The following is a 25,539-nucleotide window of genomic DNA, read 5'->3' as shown; positions in this document are numbered from 1 at the left end:
ACTGGTCTATAGTGACACATGTTAAAGAGATAACTGACCTATACTTACACACGTTACAAAGATAGATGACCCATACTTACACACGTTACAGAGATAACTGGTCTATACTTCCACACGTTAGTACAGGGATAACTGATCTATACTAACACACGTTACAGAGAAATTTGACCTATACTTACACACGTTACAGCGATAAATGGTCTATACTTACACACGTTACAGAGATAACTGGTGCATACTTACACACGTTACAGAGATAACTGTTCTATACTTACACACGTTACAGAGATAAGTGGTCTATACTTCCACACGTTAGTACAGGGATAACTGGTCTATACTTACACACGTTACAGAGATAAGTGTTCTGTACTCACACGCGTTACAAAGATCACTGGTCTATGCTTACACATGTTACAGAGATAACTGGTCTAAACCTACACACGTTAGTACAGGGATAACTGGTCTATACTTACACACCTTACAGAGAAAATTGACCTATACGTACACACGTAACAGAGATAACTGACTTATATTTACACACGTTACAGATATGACTGGTCTAAACTTTCACAGATTGAAGAGATAACTGTTCTATACTTACACATGTTAAAGAAATAACAGGTCTTTACATGCACGTTATTGAGATAACTGGGCTATACTTACATAAGTTATAGAGATAACTGGTCAATACTTCCATACGCTACAAAAATCACTGAATTATACTTACACACGTTACAGAGATAAATGGTCTATACTTACACACGTTACAGCGATCAATGGTCTAAACTTACACACGTTACAGAGATCAGTTTCCTATAGTTACAGATGTTATAAAGATAACTGGCCGAAACTTACCCACGTTTAAGTGATAACTGCTTTATACTTAAACAGGTTACAGAGATAACTGGTCTATACTTACACACGTTACAGAGATAACTGTTCTATACTTACACACTTTACAGAGATAACTGGTCTATACTTACACACGTTACAGAGATAACTGGTCTATACTTCCACATGTTAGTACAGGGATAACTGGTCTATACTTACACACGTTACATAGATAACTGGTCTATACTTACCCACGTTACAGAGAAAATTGACCTATACTTACACACGTTACAGCGATAAATGGTCTATACTTACACACGTTACAGAGATAACTGGTCTATACATACACTTGTTATAGAGATAACTGGTCTATACTTACACACGTTACAGAGACAACTGGTCTATACTTACACACGTTACAGCGATAACTGGTTTATACTTACACACGTTACTGACATAACTGGTGTATACTTACACACGTTACAGAGATAACTGGTCTATATTTACACATTTTACAGAAATAACTGGTCTATACTTACACACCTTAAAGAGATAACTGACCTATTTCTCTATATCGTGTGTAAGTATAGACCAGTTATCTCGGTAAGGTGTGTAAGTATAGACCAGTTGTCTCTGTAATGTGAGGAAGTATAGACCAGTTATCTCTGTAAGGTGTGTAAGTATAGACCAGTTATCTCTAAAACATGTGTAGGTTTAGACCAGTTATCGCTGTAACGTTTGTTAATTTAGACCAGTTATCTCTGTAACGTGTGTAAGTATAGAAGAGTTATCTCTGTAACGTGTGTAAGTATAGACGAGTTATCTCTGTAACGTGTGTAAGTGTAGAACAATTATTTCTGTGAGGTGTGTAAGTATAGACCAGTAATCTCTATAACATGTGTAGGTTTAGACCAGTTATCGCTGTAATGTATGGTAGTGTAGTTCAGTTATGTATGTAACATTCATGTGTAAAATATAGGTCAGTTATCTCTCTAATGTGTATATGTATAGACCAGTTATTACTGTGACGTGTGTAAGTATAGACCAGATATCTCTGTAACGTGTGCAAATATAGACCAGTTATCTCTGCAGCGTGTGTAACTGTAGAACAGTTATCTTTCTAAGGTGTGTAAGTATAGACCAGTTATCTCTGTAACGTGTGTAAGTATAGACCAGTTATTTCTGTAAAATGTGTTAGTATAGATCAGTTATATCTGTATCGTGTGTAAGTTTAGACCATTTATCGCAGTAACGTGGGTAAGTATAAGCCAGTTACGTTTGTAACGTGTGTCATTATAAACCATTTATCGCTGTAACGTGTGTAAGTATAAGCCAGTTACGTTTGTAACGTGTGTCATTATAAACCATATATCGCTGTAACGTGTGTCAGCATAGACCAGTTATTTCTATAACAAGTGTATGTATAGACCAGTTATCTCTGTAAGGTGTGTAAGAATAGACCATTTATCGCTGTACCATGTGTAAGTATTGGTCAATATTCTCTGTAACGTGTGTAAGTATACACAAATTATCTCTGTAACGTGTGGAAGTATAGACCAGTTATCTCTGTAACGTGTCTAAGTATGGGTCATCTATCTTTGTAACGTGTGTTAGTGTAGTTCAGTTATCTATGTAACGTGTGTAAGTATAGAACAGTTATCTCTATAACGTGTGTAAGTATTGACCAGTTATCCCAGTGACGTGTGTAAGTATAGACCAGTTATCTCTGTAACATGTGCAAGTATCGAACAGTTATCTCTGTATCGTGTGTAAGTATAGACCAGTTATCACTGTAACGTGGGTAAGTTTCGGCCAGTTATCTCTTTAACATCTGTAAGTATAGGAAAATGATATCTGTAACGTGTGTAAGTATAGGTGAGTGATATTTGTAACATATAGAAGTATAAACTAGTTTTCTCTGCAAAGTTTGTAAGAATAGGTCAGCTATCATTGTAACGTGTGTAAGTATAGGTCAGCTTTCTCTGCAACGTGTGTAAGTATTGACCAGTTATCTTTGTAACTTGTGTATGTAAAGACCAGTTATCTCTGTAAGTTGTGTTAGTATAGACCACTTATCTCTGTAACGTGTGTAATAATAGACCAGTTTTCTCTGTAAAGTGTGTAAGTATAGGTCAGTTATCTCTGTAACGTATGTAAGTATAGACCAATGATCTTTGTAACGTGTGTAGGTATAAACCAGTTATCTCTGTAACGTGTGTAAGTATAGACCAGTTATCTCTGTAACGTGTGTAAGTATAGACCAGTTATCTCTGTAAGGTGTGTAATAATAGACCAGTTTTCTCTGTAAAGTGTATAAGTATAGGTCAGTTATCTGTGTAATGTGTGGAAGTATAGACCAGTTGTCTCTTGAACCTGATTTAGTATAGAATAGTTATCTCTGTAACGTGTGTAAGTATAGACCAGTTATCTCTGTAACTTGTGTAAGTATATACCATTTATCTCTGTAACGTATGTAAGTATTTGTCAGTTATCTCTGTAACGTGGGAAGATATAGACCAGTTATCTCTGTAACGTGTGTAAGTATAGGCCAGTTATCTGTGTAACGTTTGTAAGTATATACCAGGTATCTCTGTAACTTGTGTAAGTATAGACCAGTTATCGCTGTAACATGTGTTAGTGTAGTTTAGTTATCTCTGTAACGTTCATATGTAAGTATAGACCAGTTATCTCTGTAACGTTTGTAAGTATAGACCAGTTATTTCTTTAACTTGTGAAGGTATAGACCAGTTATCTCTGTGACGTGTGTAAGTATAGACCAGTTATCTCTGCAACGTGTGTAAGTATATACCAGTTATCTCTGTAACGTAAGTATAGACCAGTTATCTCTGTAACTTTTTAAGGTATTGACCAGTTATTTCTGTAAGGTGTGTAAGTATAGACCAGTTATCTCTGTAACATGTGTAAGTATAGACCATTTATATCTGTAACTAGTGTAAGTATAGACCAGTTATCTCTGTAATGTGTGTAAATATTGGTCAGTTATCTCTGTAACGTGTGTTAGTGTAGTTCAGTTATCACTGTAACGTTCATGTGTAAGTATAGACGAGTTATCTTTGAAACGTGTGTAAGAATGCAGCAGTTATCACTGTAACGTGTGTAAGTATAGACCAGTTATCTCTGTAACGTGTGTAAGTATAGACCAGTTATCTCTGTAACTTGTGTAAGTATATACCATTTATCTCTGTAACGTATGTAAGTATTTTGTGTAAGTATTTGACCAGTTATCTCTGTAACGTGTATAGTAATCTCTGTAATGTGTGTAAGTATAGACCAATTAAGATATAGACCAGTTATCTCTGTAACGTGTGTAAGTATAGGAAATTATCTATGTAACGTCTGTCAGTATAGACCAGTTAAATCTGTAACTTGTGTAAGTATAGATCAGTTATCTCTGTAACATTTTTTACGTATAGACCATGTATCTCTGTAACGTGTGTAAGTATAGGAAATTATCTATGTAACGTGTGTAAGTATAGACCAGTTATATCTGTAACGTTTGTAAGTATAGACCAGTTATTTCTGTAAGGTGTGTAAGTATAGACCAGTTTTCTCTGTAAAGTTTTAAGGTATAGAACGGTTATTTCAGTAAGGTGTGTATGTATAGACCAGGTATCTTTGTAACGTGTGTAAGTATAGACCAGTTATATCTGTAACATGTGTAAGTATAGACCATTTATATCTGTAACTAGTGTAAGTATAGACCAGTTATCTCTGTAATGTGTGTAAATATTGGTCAGTTATCTCTGTAACGTGTGTTAGTGTAGTTCAGTTATCACTGTAACGTTCATGTGTAAGTATAGACGAGTTATCTCTGAAACGTGTGTAAGAATGCAGCAGTTATCACTGTAACGTGTGTAAGTATAGACCAGTTATCTCTGTAACGTGTGTAAGTATAGACCAGTTATCTCTGTAACGTGTGTAAGTACAGGTCAGTTATCTCTGTAACGTGTGTAAGTATAGACCAGTTATCTCTGTAACGTGTGTAAGTATAGACCAGTTATCTTTGTAACGTGTGTAAGTATAGACCAGTTATATCTGTAACGTTTATAAGTATAGACCAGCTATCTCTGTAATGTGTATAAGTATAGACCAGTTATCTATGCAACGTGTGTAAGTATAGACTACTTATCTCTTTAACGTGTGTAAATATAGACCAGTTTTCGCTGTAACGTGTGTTAGTGTAGTTGAGTTATCTCTGTAACGTTCATGTTTAAGTATAGACCAGTTATCTCTGAAACGTGTGTAAATATAGACCAGTTATCTCTCTAACGTGTGTAAGTATAGACCATTTATATCTCTAAATTTTGTTAGTTTAGACCAGTTATCTCTGTAACGTTTAAAGCTGTTGACCAGTTTTTTCTGTAAGGTGTGTAAGTATAGATTAGTTATCTATGTAACGTGTGTAAGTATAGACCAGTTATCTCTGTAACTTGTGTAAGTATAGGCCAGTAATCGCTGTTACGTGTGTTAGTGTAGTTCAGTTATCATTGTAACGTTCATGTGTAAGTATAGACCAGTTATCTCTGTAACTTGTGTAAGTATAGGCCAGTTATCTCTGAAACGTGTGTATGAATTGAGCAGTTATCTCTCTAACGTGTGTAAGTATTGGTCAGTTATCTCTGAAACGTGTGTAAGCATAGACCAGTTATCTCTGTAACGTGTGTTAGTATAGACCAGTTATCTCTGTAACGTGTGTAAGTATAGATTAGTTATCTCTGCAACGTGTGTAAGTATAGGTCAGTTATCTCTGTGACGTGTGTAAGTATAGACTAGTTATCTCTGTAACGTGTGAAGGTATAGCCCAGTTATCTCTGTAACGTGTGTAAGTATAGACCAGTTATCTCTGTAACGTGTGTAAGTATAGACCAGTTATCTCTGTAACGTGTGTAAGTATAGACCAGTTATCTCTGTAACGTGTGAAGGTATAGACCAGTTATCTCTGTAACGTGTGTAAGTATAGATTTGTTATCTCTGCAACGTTTGTAAGTATAGACCAGTTATCTCTGTGACGTGTGTAGGTATAGACCAGTTATCTCTGCAACGTTTGTAAGTATAGACCAGTTATCTCTGCAACGTGTGAAGGTATAGACCAGTTATCTCTGTAACGTGTGTAAGTATAGACCAGTTATCTCTGTAACGTGTGTAAGTATAGACCAGTTATCTCTGTAACGTGTGTAAGTATAGACCAGTTATCTCTGTAACGTGTGTAAGTATAGGTCAGTTATCTCTGCAACGTGTGTAAGTATAGACCAGTTATCTCTGTAACGTGTGTAAGTATAGCCCATTTATATTTGTAATTTGTGTAAGTATAGCCCACCTATCTCAGTAACGTGTGTAAGTATAGACCAGTTATCTCTGTAACTTGTGTAAGTATAGGTCAGTTATCTCTGTAACGTTTGTAAGTATAGAGTTATCCAACGTGTGTATATAGACCAGTGTAACGTGTGTAAGTATAGGTCAGTTATCTCTGTAACGTGTGTAAGTATAGATCAGTTATCTCTGTAACGTGTGTAAGTATAGACCAGTTATCTCTGTAACGTGTGTAAGTATAGACCAGTTATCTCTGTAACGTGTGTAAGTATAGACCAGTTATCTCTGTAACGTGTGTAAGTATAGACCAGTTATCTCTGTAACGTGTGTAAGTATAGACCAGTTATCTCTGTAACGTGTGTAAGTATAGACCAGTTATCTCTGTAACGTGTGTAAGTATAGACCAGTTATCTCTGTAACGTGTGTAAGTATAGACCAGTTATCTCTGTAACGTGTGTAAGTATAGACCAGTTATCTCTGTAACGTGTGAAGGTATAGCCCAGTTATCTCTGTAACGTGTGTAAGTATAGACCAGTTATCTCTGTAACGTGTGTAAGTATACACCAGTTTCTGTAACGTGTGTAAGTATAGACCAGTGATCTCTGTAACGTATTTTACGTATAGACCAGTTATCTCTGTAACGTGTGTAAGTATAGACCAGTTATCTCTGTAACGTGTGTAAGTATAGACCTGTTATGTCTGTAACGTATGTAAGTATATACCATTGATCACTGTAACGTTATGTCTGTAAGTGTATAGACCAGTTATCTCTGTAACGTGTGTAAGTATAGCCCATTTATCTCTGTAACGTGTGTAAGTATAGACCAGTTATCTCTGTAACGTGTGTAAGTATAGACCAGTTATCTCTGTAACGTGTGTAAGTATAGACCAGTTATCTCTGTAACGTGTGTAAGTATAGACCAGTTATCTCTGTAACGTGTGTAAGTATAGACCTGTTATGTCTGTAACGTGTGTAGTATATCTCTGTAACGTGTGTAAGTATAGACCAGTTATCTCTGTAACGTGTGTAAATATAGACCAGTTATCTCTGTAACGTGTGTAAGTATAGACCAGTTATCTCTGTAACCTGTGTAAGTATTGACCAGTTATCCCAGTAACGTGTGTAAGTATAGACCAGTTATCTCTGTAACGTTTGTTAATTTAGACCAGTTATCTCTGTAACGTGTGTTAGTGTAGTTTAGTTATCTCTGTAACGTGTTTAAGTATAGATCAGTGATCTCTGTTACGTGTGTAAGTATGGGCTAGTTGTTTATGTAACGTCTGTAAGCAAATACCAGTTATATCTGTAACGTTTGCAAGTATAGACCAGTTATCTCTGTAACGTGTGTAAGTATAGACCAGTTATCTCTGTAACGTGTGTAAGTATAGACCAGTTATCTCTGTAACGTGTGTAAGTATAGACCAGTGATCTCTGTAACGTATTTTACGTATAGACCAGTTATCTCTGTAACGTGTGTAAGTATAGACCAGTTATCTCTGTAACGTGTGTAAGTATAGACCAGTTATCTCTGTAACGTGTGTAAGTATAGACCAGTTATCACTGTAACGTGTGTAAGTATATACCATTGATCTCTGTAACGTGTGTAAGTATAGGCCAGTTATCTCTGCAAGGTGTGTAAGTGTAAATCACTTAGATATGTAACGTGTGTAAGTATAGACCAGTTATCTCTGTAACGTATTTTACGTATAGACCAGTTATCTCTGTAACGTGTGTAAGTATAGACCAGTTATCTCTGTAACGTGTGTAAGTATAGACCAGTTATCTCTGTAACGTGTGTAAGTATAGATCAGTTATCTCTGTAACGTGTGTAAGTATAGACCAGTTATCTCTGTAACGTGTGTAAGTGTAGATCAGTTATCTCTGTAACGTGTGAAGGTATAGACCAGTGATCTCTGTAACGTGTGTTAGTGTAGTTTAGTTATCTCTGTAACGTTCATATGTAAGTATAGACCAGTTATCTCTGTAACGTGTGTAAGTATAGACCAGTTATCTCTGTAACGTGTGTAAGTATAGGTCAGTTATCTCTGTGACGTGTGTAAGTATAGAAGTATAGACCAGTTATCTCTGTAACGTGTGTAAGTATAGACCAGTTATCTCTGTAACGTGTGTAAGTATAGACCAGTTATCTCTGTAACGTGTGTAAGTATTGAACAGTTATCCCAGTAACGTGTGTAAGTATAGACCAGTTATCTCTGTAACGTGTATATAGACCAGTTATCTCTGTAACGTGTGTAAGTGTAGATCAGTTATCTCTGTAACGTGTGTAAGTATAGACCATTTATCACTGTAACGTGTGAAGGTATAGACCAGTGATCTCTGTAACGTGTGTAAGTATAGGCTAGTTATCTATGTAACGTGTGTAAGTGTAGACCAGTTATCTCTGCAACGTGTGTAAGTATAGACCAGTTATATCTGCAACGTGTGTAAGTGTAGACCAGTTATCTCTGTAACGTTTGTAAGTATATACCAGTTATCTCTGTAACTTGTGTAAGTATAGACCAGTTATCTCTGCAACGTTTGAAGGTATAGACCAGTTATCTCTGTAACGTGTGTAAGTATAGCCCATTTATATCTGCAACGTGTGCAAGTATAGATCAATTATGTCTGTAACGTTTGTAAGTATAGACCAGTTATCTCTGTAACGTGTGTAAGTATAGGTCAGTTATCTCTGCAACGTGTGTAAGTATAGACCAGTTATCTCTGTAACGTGTGTAAGTATAGTGTGTAAGTATAGACCAGTTATCTCTGTAACGTGTGAAGGTATAAACCAGTTATCTCTGTAACGTGTGTAAGTATAGGTTAGTTATCTCTACAACGTGTGTAAGTATAGACCAGTTATCTCTGTAACGTTTGTTAGTTTAGACCAGTTATCTCTGTAACGTGTGAAGGTATAGACCAGTTATCTCTGTAACCTGTGTAAGTATAGATTAGTTATCTCTGCAACGTGTGTAAGTATAGGTCAGTTATCTCTGTAACGTGTGTAAGTATAGACCAGTTATCTCTGTAACGTGTGTAAGTATAGACCAGTTATCTCTGTAACGTGTGTAAGTATAGACCAGTTATCTCTGTAACGTGTGTAAGTATAGACCAGTTATCTCTGTAACGTGTGTAAGTATAGACCAGTTATCTCTGTAACGTGTGTAAGTATAGGCTAGTTATCTATGTAACGTGTGTAAGTGTAGACCAGTTATCTCTGTAACGTTTGTAAGTGTAGACCAGTTATCTGTGTAACGTTTGTAAGTATATACCAGGTATCTCTGTAACTTGTGTAAGTATAGACCAGTTATCTCTGTAACGTTTGTTAGTTTAGACTAGTTATTTCTTTAACTTGTGAAGGTATAGACCAGTTATCTCTGTAACGTGTGTAAGTATAGACCAGTTATCTCTGTAACGTGTGTAAGTATAGACCAGTTATCTCTGTAACGTGTGTAAGTGTAGACCAGTTATCTCTGTAACGTTCATGTGTAGGTATAGACCAGTTATCTCTGTAATGTTCGTTAGTTTAGACCAGTTATCTCTGTAACGTGTGAAGGTATAAACCAGTTATCTCTGTAACGTGTGTAAGTGTAAATCACTTATATATGTAACGTGTGTAAGTATAGACCAGTTATCTCTGTAACGTGTGTAAGTGTAGATCAGTTATCTCTGTAACGTGTGTAAGTATAGACCAGTGATCTCTGTAACGTGTGTAAGTATAGGCTAGTTATCTATGTAACGTGTGTAAGTGTAGACCAGTTATCTCTGTAACGTGTGTAAGTATAGACCAGTTATCTCTGTAACGTGTGTAAGTATAGACCAGTTATCTCTGTAACGTGTGCAAGTATAGACCAGTTATGTCTGTAACGTTTGTAAGTATAGACCTGTTATCTATGTAACGTGTGTAAGTATAGACCGCTTATCTCTTTAACGTGTGTAAGTATAGACTAGTTATCTCAGTAACGTGTGTAAGTATAGGTCAGTTATCTCTACAACGTGTGTAAGTATAGACCAGTTATCTCTGTAACGTGTGTAAGTATAGACCATTTATATCGCTGTAACGTTATCTCTGTGACGTGTGTAAGTATAGACCAGTTATCTCTGTGACGTGTGTAAGTATAGGTCAGTTATCTCTGTGACGTGTGTAAGTATAGACTAGTTATCTCTGTAACGTGTGAAGGTATAGCCCAGTTATCTCTGTAACGTGTGTAAGTATTATATCTCTGTAACGTGTGTAAGTATAGACCAGTTATCTCTGTAACGTGTGTAAGTATAGACCTGTTATGTCTGTAACGTGTGTAAGTATATACCATTGATCACTGTAACGTGTGTAAGTATATACCATTTATCTCTGTAACGCGTGTAAGTATAGGCCAGTTATCTCCGGAAGGTGTGTAAGTGTATGTCAGGTAACTGTGTAAAATGTGTAAGTATAGCCCAGTTATCTCTGCAACGTGTGTAAGTATAGACCAGTTATCTCTGCAACGTGTGTAAGTATAGACCAGTTATCTCTGTAACGTTTGTAAGTATATACCAGTTATATCTCTGAAACGTGTGTAACTATAGACCATTGATCTGTGTAACTGGTGTAAGTGTAGACCAGTTATCTCTGTAACGTGTGTAAGTATAGACCAGTTATCTTTGTAACGTGTGTAAGTATAGACCAGTTATCTCTGTAACGTGTGTAAGTATAGACCAGTTATCTCTTTAATGTGTAAGTGTGGACCAGTTATCTTTATAACGTGTGTAAGTATAGATCAGTTATCTCTGTAACGTGTGTAAGTATAGGCCAGATATCTTCGCAAGGTGTGTAAGTGTAAATCACTTATATATGTAACGTGTGTAAGTATAGACCAGTTATCTCTGTAACGTGTAAAAGTATAGACCAGTGATCTCTGTTACGTGTGTAAGTATAGACCATTTATCTCAGTAACGTGTGTAAGTATAAATGAGTTATCTCTTTAACGTGTGTAAATATAGACCAGTTATCGCTTTAACCTGTGTTAGTGTAGTTCAGTTATCTCTGTAACGTTTATGTGTAAGTATAGACCAGTTATCTGTGTAACATGTGTTAGTATAGGTCAGTTATCTCTGTGATGTGTGTAAGTATAGACCATTTATCACTGTAACGTTATAAGTATAAGCCATTTATCTCTATAACGTGTGTAAGTATTGGTCAGTTATCTCTGTAACGTGTGTAAGTATAGACCAGTGATCTCTGTAACGTATTTTACGTATAGACCAGTTATCTCTGTAACGTGTGTAAGTATAGACCTGTTATGTCTGTAACGTGTGTAAGTATATACCATTGATCACTGTAACGTGTGTAAGTATATACCATTTATCTCTGTAACGCGTGTAAGTATAGGCCAGTTATCTCCGGAAGGTGTGTAAGTGTATGTCAGGTAACTGTGTAAAATGTGTAAGTATAGACCTGTTTTGTCTGTAACGTGTGTAAGTATACACCAGCTATCTCAGTAACCTGTGTAATTATAGACCAGTTATCTCTGCAACGTGTGTAAGTATAGACCAGTTATCTCTGCAACGTGTGTAAGTATAGACCATTGATATTTGTAACTTGTGGAAGTGTAGACCAGTTATCTCTGTACCTTTAATGTGTAAGTGTGGACCAGTTATCTTTGTAACGTGTGTAAGTATAGACCAGTTATCTCTGTAACGTGTGTAAGTATAGGCCAGATATCTTCGCAAGGTGTGTAAGTGTAAATCACTTATATATGTAACGTGTGTAAGTATAGACCAGTTATCTCTGTAACGTGTGTAAGTATAGACCAGTTATCTCTGTAACGTGTGTAAGTATAGACCAGTTATCTCTGTAACGTGTGTAAGTATAGACCAGTTATCTCTGTAACGTGTCTAAGTATAGACCAGTTATCTCTGTAACGTGTGTAAGTATAGACCAGTTATCTCTGTAACGTGTGTAAGTATAGACCAGTTATCTCTGTAACGTGTGTAAGTATAGACCAGTTATCTCTGTAACGTGTGTAAGTATAGACCAGTTATCTCTGTAACGTGTGTAAGTATAGACCAGTTATCTCTGTAACGTGTGTAAGTATAGACCATTGATCTCTGTAACGTGTGAATGTATAGACCAGTTATCTCTGTAACATGTGTAAGTATAGGCCAGTTATCTCCGCAAGGTGTGTAAGTATATAGACCAGTTATCTGTGTAAGTATAGACTGTAACGTGTGTAACGTGTATATAGACCAGTTATCTCTGTAACGTGTGTAAGTATAGACCAGTTATCTCTGTGTGTGACGTGTGTAAGTATAGACCAGTTATCTCTGTAACGTGTGTAAGTATAGACCAGTTATCTCTGTAACGTGTGTAAGTATAGACCAGTTATCTCTGTAACTTGTGTAAGTATAGGTCAGTTATCTCTGTAACGTTTGTAAGTATAGACCAGTTATATCTGTAACGTGTGCAAGTATAGATTGATCATGTAACGTGTGTAAGTATATACCATTTATCTCTGTAACGTGTGTAAGTATAGATTTGTTATCTCTGCAACGTTTGTAAGTATATACCATTTATCTCTGTAACGTGTGTAAGTATAGATTAGTTATCTCTGTAACGTGTGAAGATATAGCCCAGTTATCTCTGTAACGTGTGTAAGTATAGACTAGTTATCTCTGTAACGTGTGTAAGTATAGACCAGTTATCTCTGTAACGTGTGTAAGTATAGACCAGTTATCTCTGTAACGTGTGTAAGTATAGACCAGTTATCTCTGTAACGTGTGTAAGTATAGACCAGTTATCTCTGTAACGTGTGTAAGTATAGCCAGTTGTGTATATCTGTAACGTGTGTAAGTATAGACCAGTTATATATGTAACGTGTGTAAGGATAGACCAGTTATCTCTGTAACGAGTATTAGTATAGATCAGTGATCTCAGTAACGTGTGTAAGTATAGACTAGTTATCTCAGTAACTTTAATTTGTAAGTATAGACCAGTTATCCTAGTAACGTTAATGTGTAAGTATAGGGCAATTATCTCAGTAACGTCAATGTGTAAGTATAGGCCAGTAATCTGTACAACACTCGTTTGGAAAGATAAATATTTACTCTTGCGATACTCACACTGATAATGACTACATTTATTACTGAATTATATCCTGTAATGATATTAAAACAATGCGCTACGCCCGTAATTGGTAATAGGATATATGATTGATGTATTGGGATTGGAAATAGTTTCATTTCATATAGTATTCACCTTTGGAACTGTCTTTCGGAACTTGGTCTTTGTGCATTCCTCTATATCCGTTGGAGTAGAACTCCGGTTGTTTTCCATGTGTGGATCATCTGTAACTTGTGTAAGTATATCGCATCGAACGTCATCTCTTGGTGAAACGTGTGGTTGATTGTGTTTTCTTGTTGCCTATGATAGATGCTATGTTGAATCCATCAGTGTTTGTAGATCGTTTCTCCGAGGCACATACGCTCTTTGTCTCTAATTCAATAGGAGAGGTTAGTGATTTCTGTTTCCTACCTTTGAGGTCATCCATATTTGGATAAACATCACCACGGGCCTCTTGTATGTTGAATGGTAGCATTGAATTGCTGCTGTCAATTGGTGATATATGGTTGTTTGGTAGGTACCAAGGCTTCCACCACGGATTGTATTGCATACTGAATGACCGTAGCATCTCCCCATATGTCCCAATACTCGCTGTGGCACTTTGACTGCTGAGGTTAAAGGCAGGATGCGTTCTCTCTGGAACCTTTATGGAACCGGGGTTCGCCACCTCATAATGTACCATAGAAGATAGAGGAGAGGAACTGTAGCTTTGATCGATCTTGAAAGGCTTTACAGAGTTGGTAGGGATTTTCGTGCTACATGTTGACATTTTCTTACGGCATCCACCGTTGAACATTGACTTCACATCTTCCCACGAGTGCATGAGTTTTTCGGAAGGATTCGGATCGGTTAGAAGCAAATGACGTCTCCAAGAATTAAAATTAGCAGCATCAGGATGTCTATATGTGGAAGTCGGAGACTTGTGGTAATGAAAGATGAATTTGTTTGGGGAAAAAAAAGCATTGCAAAAGGCGCATTTGATGCATTTTGCTCTTGAACTGTTGTACCTGGAGGGGATAAACTGGCCCTGGCATCCCCATCCACAGCTGTGATACACGTTGAAAGAGAAGTTGTCAGGGAGTCTAGGAGGAGGAATTTCCTCCAAAAAGGACTTGACAAGTCGCTCTGCTTCTCTTTTAGTGATGAGTCCACATCGTCTGGACGATACTGGCATGGCACCAGTGCGACGAAGAATCTCTAGTTGAACTGGTGTACACTGCAAACATGTTATACCAAGCGCTACCCGGCGATTGTGAATCTCATTGTAGCTGAAGTCCCTGAGGAGGGTGTTAGAAATCTGTGCTAGACAGAGGCGTTCTTTGTTTTCTATGTGGAGACACACTATTGGTACATTAAACAAATCGACGGTACCGATCTTTGCCTCGTGTGAGCTATATTCATCTTCCACGGGTGTCATATCAGCAGAAGTTCCAGAATGATCCGACACAGCTACAGTCTGATTTTCCCATGTAGTGTCTACAATATAACAATTAAAGATTAACCATAATCCGTTTTTAGAGAGAATGTACCTACATGTCAACGTAATTCCTTGTGAAAATCGACAGAAAGGGGCCAAACCTCCAGAAATATCAAACGTATCAATTATCCTCATCAACCTATTAGATTCATTGTTCGAAAAATTCCCATAAGTTAGAGCAAGCACGGACTTAAATAAACTATAACACGCGAATTTCGTGGATATTTATCTATTTAGACGGAATTTCAGGTGTTCACTTAAACGTAGTGGTAAAACTGCCGAACGATACAGAGAACATCGATAATACAAATTCTTAAACACTTGATCTATATCATTAGAAGGGTTAGTGTTGAGGATGTTTTTACGATAAGGAGTCGTATGGCCAACTGAAGTGACACGTAGACCACAGATTGTCGAACAGGTCAAATTAAAAGTATGCATTGTAGGTCATATTACATACGCTACGACTGAATATCATGGTGCATAATTGGGATAGATTTTGCCATATCACGACTCCTATTTCTATTGCCACAAGCTGACGGTAGGAAATTTGCAATACTATAGTTTTATTTTACATTTTTTTACTTTGATAATATGTAAGCGACTTGTATTCACCATTATACATTTTATGGGACTGCATTGACCTCCTGTCTACTCGAGATATTTTTTATCGTAACGTTGAAACTGTTGAGATTTATCAAATACTAGGTTATCTGAAAGATGTTGGTCTATATTATAGACTATGACTTACCGTTTTAATCTTTTGTGATTATATAACTGTTTAAGATTTTTAGCATTTGTCTTTTTACCTTTTAGTTAGATAGTAATTATAATGATAATATCGGACAGAACGTATAGATATAGAATTCATTAGTAAATATTGAGTAGTCGCATGGTGTGTATATCAGAGTAGTATCACGTGGACAAATGTCTCGATAAAATGATCTTTCCACTTTCTCAGCATGATGAAATATGTCAGAACAATATTGATATTGTTAAACCTAAACTTTATATAACCTTTAACATTATTATTATACGCAATGCATTATGTAATAAGAAATTGAAATCATTATTGTTGATTATTATTAATTTGGAATCATTTTGGAATTCCGTTGAGCCGATCAATCTTGTGATACAGAAAAAAAACCACATCCACATTTCTCCGACAAATACATGATATGCTGACGGAGACCATTAATAACGACCATTAAGTGTTGAATACGGCCTGATGTATACAAATACACGGAAGCATTGTGAATAGATTTAGACTCGTATGTCCATCCATTATCAACAACCAGCCAAGTGATTTTCTAATAGCCCTGGTAACAAATTAATTCCTTTATTTTGATGGTAATTGCAACATTTCCGACATATGCTTTGGGTATTCTCTAGCAAGATTGAAAAAACTAATTAAAGGAGTAGATGAAACATATTTCATTTTCCTTATTCATGGCAGGCGTAAAGTCAGATCACAGAATATTAAACGGAACTCTCCAGAGAATATCGTCTGCTCCAGTCGGACTTGAGAAATGAAGGGACTGCCAGCCATAATCATGGGGAGGTGATTGAACTTTTTTTTCTTTAAAGAAAATCAGGAATGACCTTTTGCGGTATTTCTTGGGATTCTGACACGGACGATTAATCAATTATGATTCAAAAAGGAAATCATACCGATGTAAAGATTATCTTGGAAATCTGCAACATAAATCAATGTGGATATACTTTTCTCTATCTTACAAAGAGTTTTTCTTTTTTTTTCTCTTGAGAATTAAAATATTTTTTTTAATTAATCCGATGATATTCTCTAAACAATCACTTAAATACTTTTTCTCTGTCAATTTAACAATACAAGCAATTTATATCAATGAAACATTGATATGTGTAATGTTTCCTAAAAACTTGATCCCTGACGGTGTCAGTATTACTGGTGAAAACGTGACGCATGACTCTCTCAATAGTGTGCCTATTTATGTAGCACTAGACACCGTTAATTTCAATATGAAAAATTTTCAATTAGTGTGTCTGAAAACGTAGTACCTGGCTCTATAAATACTGTGTCTAAAAACATGGCCCCTGGTCCTGTAAATACTCTGTTTAAAAACGTGTCACCTAGCCATAAAAATACTGTGTCTGAAGACGTGACACCTGAATATTTTGTCTAAAGACGTGGCACCTACTACTCTCCGCACTAAGTCGAATCTGAAAACGTGGCACCTTACTCTTTAAATACTTTGTCTAAAAATGTGACGCCTTACACTCTCAGTACTAGGTCGCGTCTAAAAACATGGTACCTTACTCTATAAATACTGTGTCTGAAAACCATTCGCATTACTCCGTCATTTCTGAGTCGCGTCTAAAATCGTGACACCAGACCCTAAATATTCTGTGACTAATAACGTGTCGCCTCACATTTTCGAAAACGAACCTAACAACATGGTGACTGACACTGAAAATGATGTATCTGAAAATTCAGTACGTGCCACTGTCTATATGTCTGAAAACGGGGTGCCTGACACTGGCAATATAATGCCATGTCTGAAAAGGTGCCTAGTGCCTCTTTCAGTTCTGCGTTTGAAAACGTTTCACTTTTAAATGTTAATATTCGGTGTTAAATACTATCTCTTTGATGAATCAATATACTATTAGAAAACGTCAACATTGACACTGAAATACTGGTGCCTGGCAGTGTTACAGTGTGGTAGTTTGTCAAATAAATGGTTCCTGACACTATACAAAAGTGAGATGCACCACAATGCTAGCACTGTGACGCGTTTTACTGCCACCATGATATAAAATCGCGACAGTTTTAAATGTCCTCGCATTTATAAAATCGTTTACAAAATTACCAATTACTTCCAGTGCTCGTTTCAGATTTCTGATCCGAATTATTGCGATGGCGTTGTGTGAGAAAGAATGTAGGTATACCTTAGAACACTGTACTCTCCGTCACCTGACGACATGTTTACAAAGTGGAGCCCATAGAAATTTTATTTCAGTGCATTCATTTCATTAAAGGAATCATTTTTCATAATAGTTTTCATAATGTATGATTTTCTCCGTGTGCGACGATTTGATGGTTTTATTTTCCTTTGATATATTAAATTGTTATCAACAAAGAGTAATTCAATGTAATTGATACCATGGCTATTTATAGCAAAGACGCTTGCCAGTTGAAGTATACTGTTCCCTTCAAATTCAAGTATACTTTCCCCCAAGAATAATACGTATAAAAATCGATTCATGGATATTACATGTTGATTAAAACGGGAGAGAAAGTAATAAAACATGGTCAGAATAATATTTACCATAATTAAATGTCAATATCTCATCGCCAATGACTGATTTATCTGAACAACAATGAAAGTGATATGACAGATATGAGGCAGAGCTAATTTGGCGTCAGTTTGACCACGCCATCATTCGGTCGTTAGTACCTGATCAAAGTGTATCAGTTACACAATAAAGCCTTACTCAAACTCCAAACAAGTCCGATATAGCGTAAGCATTAAAGACATCGAACGCCTTTAACACGTCCTCTTTAATTCTCCTTACAACATTTTATTAAGCCTTTATAACATTACCAAAAGGAAAGCATGGTTATATATTCCATTTCTACTGCACATTAAACATTGGATTACTGTACTTTACCTTAATTTCATGTCATCCAGTATGTATTCACAAACTCGTACGCTATCATAAGTATACAAAATCCCGCGATTGATAATAAAGAATAATAATTAAAAAAATTGGCGTTGGGACAAATATTAACTTATTTATCATGACAAAGAACGTGGTCAATATGAAGAAAATCCTTTGAATATATATATGATTTATAAGATTTGTAATCATAACATATATATATATATATTTAAATTGGTATTAATAATTGAGCATTCGTTAGTGATATAGGATACGTAAATTAGATTAAACATAAAATATTATGTTTAAATACAAAGAAAATAACAGTCATTATTTAAGCTTTAAATAAAATGATAATGTATTTGATTTTCGTGTTAATATCTATTTCCGCTTTGATACTAATAAAAACTTATCAATCAAAATCAGTTAAAGAATATAAATCTCAATTAAAACAAGGACAAGAGAGAAGTAATACATCATATCCAATGTGCAATTCTTATATAAAGTGGCAGAAAAAATACAGGGTGGGAAATCATACAAAACCTAACAACAATTGGCACACCGTAATGAAGACGGAAACAGAATCATTGGAAAAAAATCTTTTATCCGTATAAAAAGGAAAACCCTTCTCTATGCGAAAAAGTCAACTGCATAAAGTGAGAACAATTAATAGTTTCACGATGATATACTGATCTTTAAACAATCTAACGCAAAGAAGTCACTGCATGAATGTAGATTAAAAGGGATTGTCCAGTTGCATTTGATATGAAACAATGATAATGGATATTCTCTTATTAGTCTCTGGTGTAGGTATTCTATCAGAAATATGAGAAATTTTCTGAAAGTTGAATCGATTACCATGTTTGTACATGTATTCCTTCTTCTGACTGTACATACTTACAGCATAACACTTCAGTCTTACAAATGTTGACTGTGTAAAAAATGTGAAATTATTTCCGTCTTACTAATGTTTACAATATTTCAAGTTTTCTTTCCGTTGTTTATAACTTATGAAATGTCGACTTAATGTAAATCTTTTTAAAATAGATATTATGGTAGCTTTGAAATTTTTACCACGGTAAAAAAACACTCATCTTCATTTTGTTTATTTTATTTACACCCATGTAAGCCTACATGAGAATACAGAAGCTTTGTCATTCATGTAATTATCAAGTTTTAGGTTTAGGTTAAGTTGCAAATACAATTATGTTTAGTTGTGATCACAACAAGGTTCAGTTTTAAATACAATTAGGTTTATTTGTAAATATAATTAGGTTTAGTTGCATTTACAATTAAGTTTAGTTGCAAATTTAATTAGGTTTAGTTGTAAATACAATTAGGTTTAGTTGTAAATACAATTAGGTTTAGTTGTAAATACAATTAGGTTTAGTTGTAAATACAATAAGGTTTAGTTGCGAAGATAATATGGCATATTGTACACGCATACAGATATAAATGTAACAAAGCAGAGACCATGTTATCTTTAAGAGTTGGAACAGGATCGGTACATTTAAGAAAATGACAGAGTAACACAGAAAAAGGCGTCCGGGGAAAAGCATTCATTATTTACATATCAATTACATATAAACATGTATAGCCTTGTTACTCTTGCAAATATTGTCGTTACATGTACGAAATATGGAGAGTTAAAAGGTTATACATATACTTCATAAAAAGTAAGACTATCAGGGAATAAGGTAAGTCTATTAATACCTTTAACATATCAGTACCGTGGTTTCTATTAATCTTTTCTATTCCGTTCATTCATCACAAAAGTGAGGAATATTAGTCTTACCTTTATTTGCACTATATATTCCTAGCCAGTGATGATAATATGGCGTAAAAAATTCGATATCAATGGTCTATTCCCAATATCACGATTTTTGTGCAAGGTGTCTTTTGTCCTAGTTTAATCATAATAGAATTTGAGTTTCGACTATGACTACTTTCACATTGGTAAGCGTACATGAATCCTTAGTTAAGTTTCCAATTACTGGATTATTGCTTGTTATGATACAAACAAAAGATAAATGATTCATTATCAAAGCAACGGAAACAGTACTTTTAACATTTTTTTTGTTATAAAAATGAATTGTAACTTGTTGATTAATTCTAAATCAGCGGCATTTTGGTTTTTGTTTATTTCTACTAATTGTGAATGGAATTGCAAATATTTTCATCCATTTTTTAAGACAAATTCAAATATTTCCTCCCAAAAGATAAAGAACTGTTTTACAAAAATCATTATAAAAGTCTTTCGTTCATTTTTTGTGCTTAATAAATAATTCTTAATCGATTGGGAAGTATGCATACCTTATTCAAGTTTGAAATTTCTCCACGTTAAATGAATTGCTTTATAGAATAATGACGCCTTTAACTGAAAAGAAATAGCATGCATGTTGATTCTCTATAATAAACAGTGATGAAAATACCGACATTACAACAGAATCTTAGCTGTTTATAAATCATAACTACAAAAGCTCCAATACCACTTTGATTAAGGCATTTTTTGTTTTGACATCTTCTCTATACCATTCTTTACAAAAAATAATCTTATTTTAGTCTGTATTTGGTTATTGTGCTAATTTATTCCAACTTTCTAACACTTTGCATTTCAATGTACTGTCACCACCCCAATTAGCCAGAATATCATTGTTCTCATATCTTTTGTGTAAAGCCTTCGTATCCAGATTAACCTATATGCCAAGTTTAAATTCTTTCGAATAGTGGCACGGTTCAAAATATAGACATGTACGTGACGCTGTTTTATTATTTTATTTTTAGACTGCTGAACCTTGTTGTTAAGATTTTGAGTTTTCTTTCGGTTATTTAGGATTTTCCTCAGACTCCTGCTAGACTCTGAGGCCCTTGGCATCGCTGACGAGTCCTGGAAGGACGAAACAGTTGGACGATGAAGTTTAATTCATTGTCTGGCTTTTACTGTATCTTACTCTAAATTATTTAAAAGTGCTAGTCACCTGTGTCTTTTATACAGTTACAGAGTCAACAACTTTCTTGAATAAATGATTCTCCTGGATTTGGATTGATGATTAATATGAGGTATTAGGAGCGAATTTTTCATTTCATTTCTCAACATTTTTTTTGGTCATAGTTAAGTTTGTAACTTTTGTGTTGGTCCAACATGCTAAAATCGTAAGTAGTACCATTTCTGAGATTTTATATATACTTATTTAGATTAGTTTAATTAAAGTGACCTGTATATCAGTATATAAGAGCAAAGTGTTTTTTGTTCAGTTTCAGCTTGTTTCCCAGGACGTCTGTAGTATATATTGTATGAGTACACATTTACTGAGCTGACGTGATTATATTATTGAAGGTACTATAACAGCATTGCCCTACAATGATGCGCAATGAGTACAAGAATTTTAGCGCATAAAAAGTATTAATGCTGTTTTAGGCGAAAATAAGTCATAATTCAATATAAAATGAATTCCAGTATACTATCTTGGATTTTTGACATTTACATACTTTCTCACCTAAAGTTGTACTGGTAAGTTGAAAAGGGTAGATTATATGATGACGTTTTGAAGAAATTTCGCTTGTGGACTACATTTCTTGACGGCGTAAATGACGGTGTGATTCGGATAATAGCTTGAACGTTTTCTGATAGTTCTCCTGAGCTTAACTCTAAAATCTTGGCTAGATTTTAACAAAAATTTGCATGAATTATCACTACAAATCACTGATTTCAAATTCGTAAATTCTGACCTGATCACCACTTTCCCTAATTCTAGGACTAAATCAATAATAATAATAAAACAAATAGATAAAATAAAAAAATCAGCTGGTATCTTGATCTTGAAAAAATTGGTTACTTGGGTAAAAATTGCAAAATAATAAAGCTCAGACCCCATCTCCTTCATCCTGAAAAAGTAATTTCTCAAAAAGGCCTGATTAAAAATGTTTAATACTAGAAGTTGGTAAAATAATTTATATTGAAATAATTTTTCAACAAGTTCATTTTTGGGTCGCTTTGCAGTTTTAAAGCTCGTGAACTCAAATATAAACTTAGTCTTTTTAAAAATGATTTTTTGTCAATTATCTGAGTGTCATATCCTTGCATTGTAATGAGAATTGATAATGAAAATGAAAATGTATTTTAAAAAAGGTTGCAACGAAAATAACAAAGAATGTCTTCTATTTGGAAAAAAGAGAATCCGGAAATCAGTTGTTTCCTGTTTCATATCCTTACGTCTGTAGTAAAGCCGCATATTGATTTTTGTTTGATTTTAATCTACTTTCTAAAAGCAAACCTTTAAAAAATTCATTTTCAGAAAAAAAAAGTTTAATACTGATTTGTTTTTCTTCTCAGAGAAGTTCATCTTTAAGCTAATCCAGCGATCGTAAGATCATACAAGTGGCATTCTAGTTATACAACCCAATGTCAACAACTCTCAAATATTTACAAATTACCCATTTATACAAAATATCAAAGTACGCAGTTTAAGTACAATGAGCTTATTAAAAAAATAAACAACAAGAAAATACCTCCATATCAACATAATCATAATGCAAACTCAAATAAAACTAGGGCCAAATGTGAACAAATAAAAGATTTACATGAATACTCATGAAAAAGACGATGTAATCCAGTTCCAGAAAAGTAAGCGTCTTCTGCTTCATCAACAACCTCCTCCATGTAAACCTTGGACAAATAATGTCACGTTCTCAAATGAGAACAAGGTATAAAGTAATGGAACCAACGAGCAAACAAACGAGCATCAGATACATCCAGCTTCATGTCACACAAAGAAATAGTTTTCATCAACCTGCTTCTTTTGAAACCCTGTATTACGAGTTACACGAACATTGTGATAATGGGAACAAACACTAGAATATCGAATCAAATAAAGACATGCATAGATTAGATTAAGGATGAAGTATGTGATATTTAGTGGACAAGATACCGAACCGACGTAAAACTCAGTGTTAATTATAGTCAAATGAATGATAAAAAGATAAAAGTTTTCTGAAACGTTTACTGATAAATGCCACTTGCTATTGAGTGAATCATGTTAAAGTTTAGGGAGAAATTTTTGTGCCATGAAAATCATATCCTTATGTGACCATTTTTATTATTTTGTGTGTAACGATTGTGAAGATCTTTTTATTAAATTGTGCGTTATGAACATATCTAAGTGAATAATTTTATAACCTTTTGTGGCACGAATATTGAATATCATGACTTTATTTTAACGTCTTCTTTGTCGTTCACAATTGTTGCATTGATGGTTTTTTTTTAGTTATAGCGGAAAACATGTTGTTAATACTTTCATTATGGTGTTAATATCTGATGTGATATAGAGAATTGGACCTTTGATATTTGACAGCAGAGTTGTGAACGCCCCAATTGACTTGTGTTTTTTAAGTCAACATTAGCTAAATGCAATACATCAGAAATGTAAAGCTCATTTATAATTAATACATCTAATGGACGAGACGCCAAGAGACAGGATGGACGGACATGCTTTGTCGAATAATCTGAATGTGTTAAACATATTCTCTAAATATGCAAGTTACAAAGGGCCTGTTTCCAGTAATGTTAATTCTCCATAGGAGCCTGCCCCCGTATAATTTCTTATCTAGCTCAACTACTGTTTCTTTCTTTTCCGAAAAATAATTTTACACCTTTCCGACACCCAGAAAATTGTCAATTTCAGCATCAAAGACATAAGTTCGTAAATAATATCTCGAAATTGTAATTCGCAACATAGTATAAATTTCTTTTGATAAATATTTCCAAAACATCGTGTTTATTCAGGAAACATAAAAAAAAATATTCTCGGATGAAAATGCACTTGCAGAGACACAATTATGAAGAAAAATGCCATTTTCTCCCGTTATATAGTTTTGGATGCAAATTTCCATCAGAAAATCGGATAGAGCTTTACTTGTTTCATATGTGTACCAAAAATCAGCTAATTCCATGTGGTGGAACGTTCTCATATCGCCGCCTGAATGTGGTTGTAAATTGAAAGAAAAGGGGAAATTAGTAACAACCTTGTCTGAAACCCTATTATATAGCTTATGATATACAAACTTTTATATTGAATATCAGAGCGGATATTTTCATGACAGTTTTATGATGTGTAAAAAAAAAAAAAAAAATAAAGTACTGTTTCCCCGTCTCGATCTTGATTACTTGAGAACCATTACGTGTGGAACGTATCAGATTTCTCTGGCTCCTAGTTACATCGCCGAACATTTAAGTGATGACGGCGACTATGAGGTGTGGCTTTACCAGCACTCCCCAGACCTTCTCCGATGTCAAATACATTCTCGACACAAAAGCCAAACGAAATACAACGTTTGGATACGGTTCATCGTTTCACCCGATGTTGAGGCCCCAATAAAGGACTACTACTGCCAGTGCCCAGTTGGAGAGAGAACGATGGGAATGTGTGCGCACATCTCCAGTATCTTGTACTACCTTGGGTATTACAGGACGCTGGAAAACCCTCGACCATTACAACCACAGGTAAAGAAATTCCGACAAAACTTGAAATAGTTTTCCATGCGGCAACAGAGTGCATATGTCGGAAGTATGTTTGGGGCTCGATATGAAAGATCCCCGTTACCATGTGACTAACCAAACTTATAAATATAGGTATTATACAATCGCCGGTAGCTATGAACAATCCCGTAAATGCGAAAACCAACCAAAATCATAAGGAACACGTTTTGTTTGTTGTTCTGTCTATTTGTCAGCCAATGTCTTCAACCACGGGGACTTGCGAAGTAGCCATGTTGGATTTTTTTATGAAAAAGTGTTTCTCTCACTTTTTTTCACATCTGTGTACATATTCTCAACATACCGAGCAAATACTCTCGTTTTTTTTGTTAATTATCTAAAGAAAGTCGAAAATCGGCAATTCAACCATAGGCTAATTCAACCCAATATTTGAAAATGTTCCACCACTTACATTTTGATGATTTTTCCTCTCATCAATAGCATATTACCTACTATTTAATAGGATAAAAATTGGTTTGCATCCAACGCCCATAAAAGGGTGTATTCTCTAAAAAAACACAGTTTTTGTGTCTAAAATGTTATACTCGAAAATGGCAATTTTGAGATTGTTTCTTCCATAAAACAGCCAAATGGCGCGATGGAAACATGATTTTTTGTCACAATCATGCCAT

At 35.0% G+C, this 25,539-nt stretch overlaps 1 protein-coding gene across 1 annotated transcript; it reads right to left on the bottom strand.

Moving 5' to 3' along the window:
- Positions 1–13,515: 13,515 nt before the first annotated feature.
- LOC132557923 (SKI family transcriptional corepressor 1 homolog-B-like) lies at positions 13,516–14,735 on the bottom strand (the record flags this gene model as incomplete). Its single annotated transcript, XM_060222452.1, has 1 exon — positions 13,516–14,735. A coding segment is annotated over one exon (1,220 nt), but the record flags the coding sequence as incomplete, so codon positions are not given.
- Between the last annotated feature and the right edge of the window lie 10,804 nt (positions 14,736–25,539).

The sequence above is a fragment of the Ylistrum balloti genome, unplaced genomic scaffold (genome assembly GCF_031769215.1).
Source record: "Ylistrum balloti isolate Yb309-2 unplaced genomic scaffold, AGI_CSIRO_Ybal_v1 Utg370740, whole genome shotgun sequence".
In the NCBI taxonomy this organism is placed as follows: domain Eukaryota; kingdom Metazoa; phylum Mollusca; class Bivalvia; order Pectinida; family Pectinidae; genus Ylistrum; species Ylistrum balloti.
This window is presented reverse-complemented; position numbering and strand designations above follow the sequence as displayed.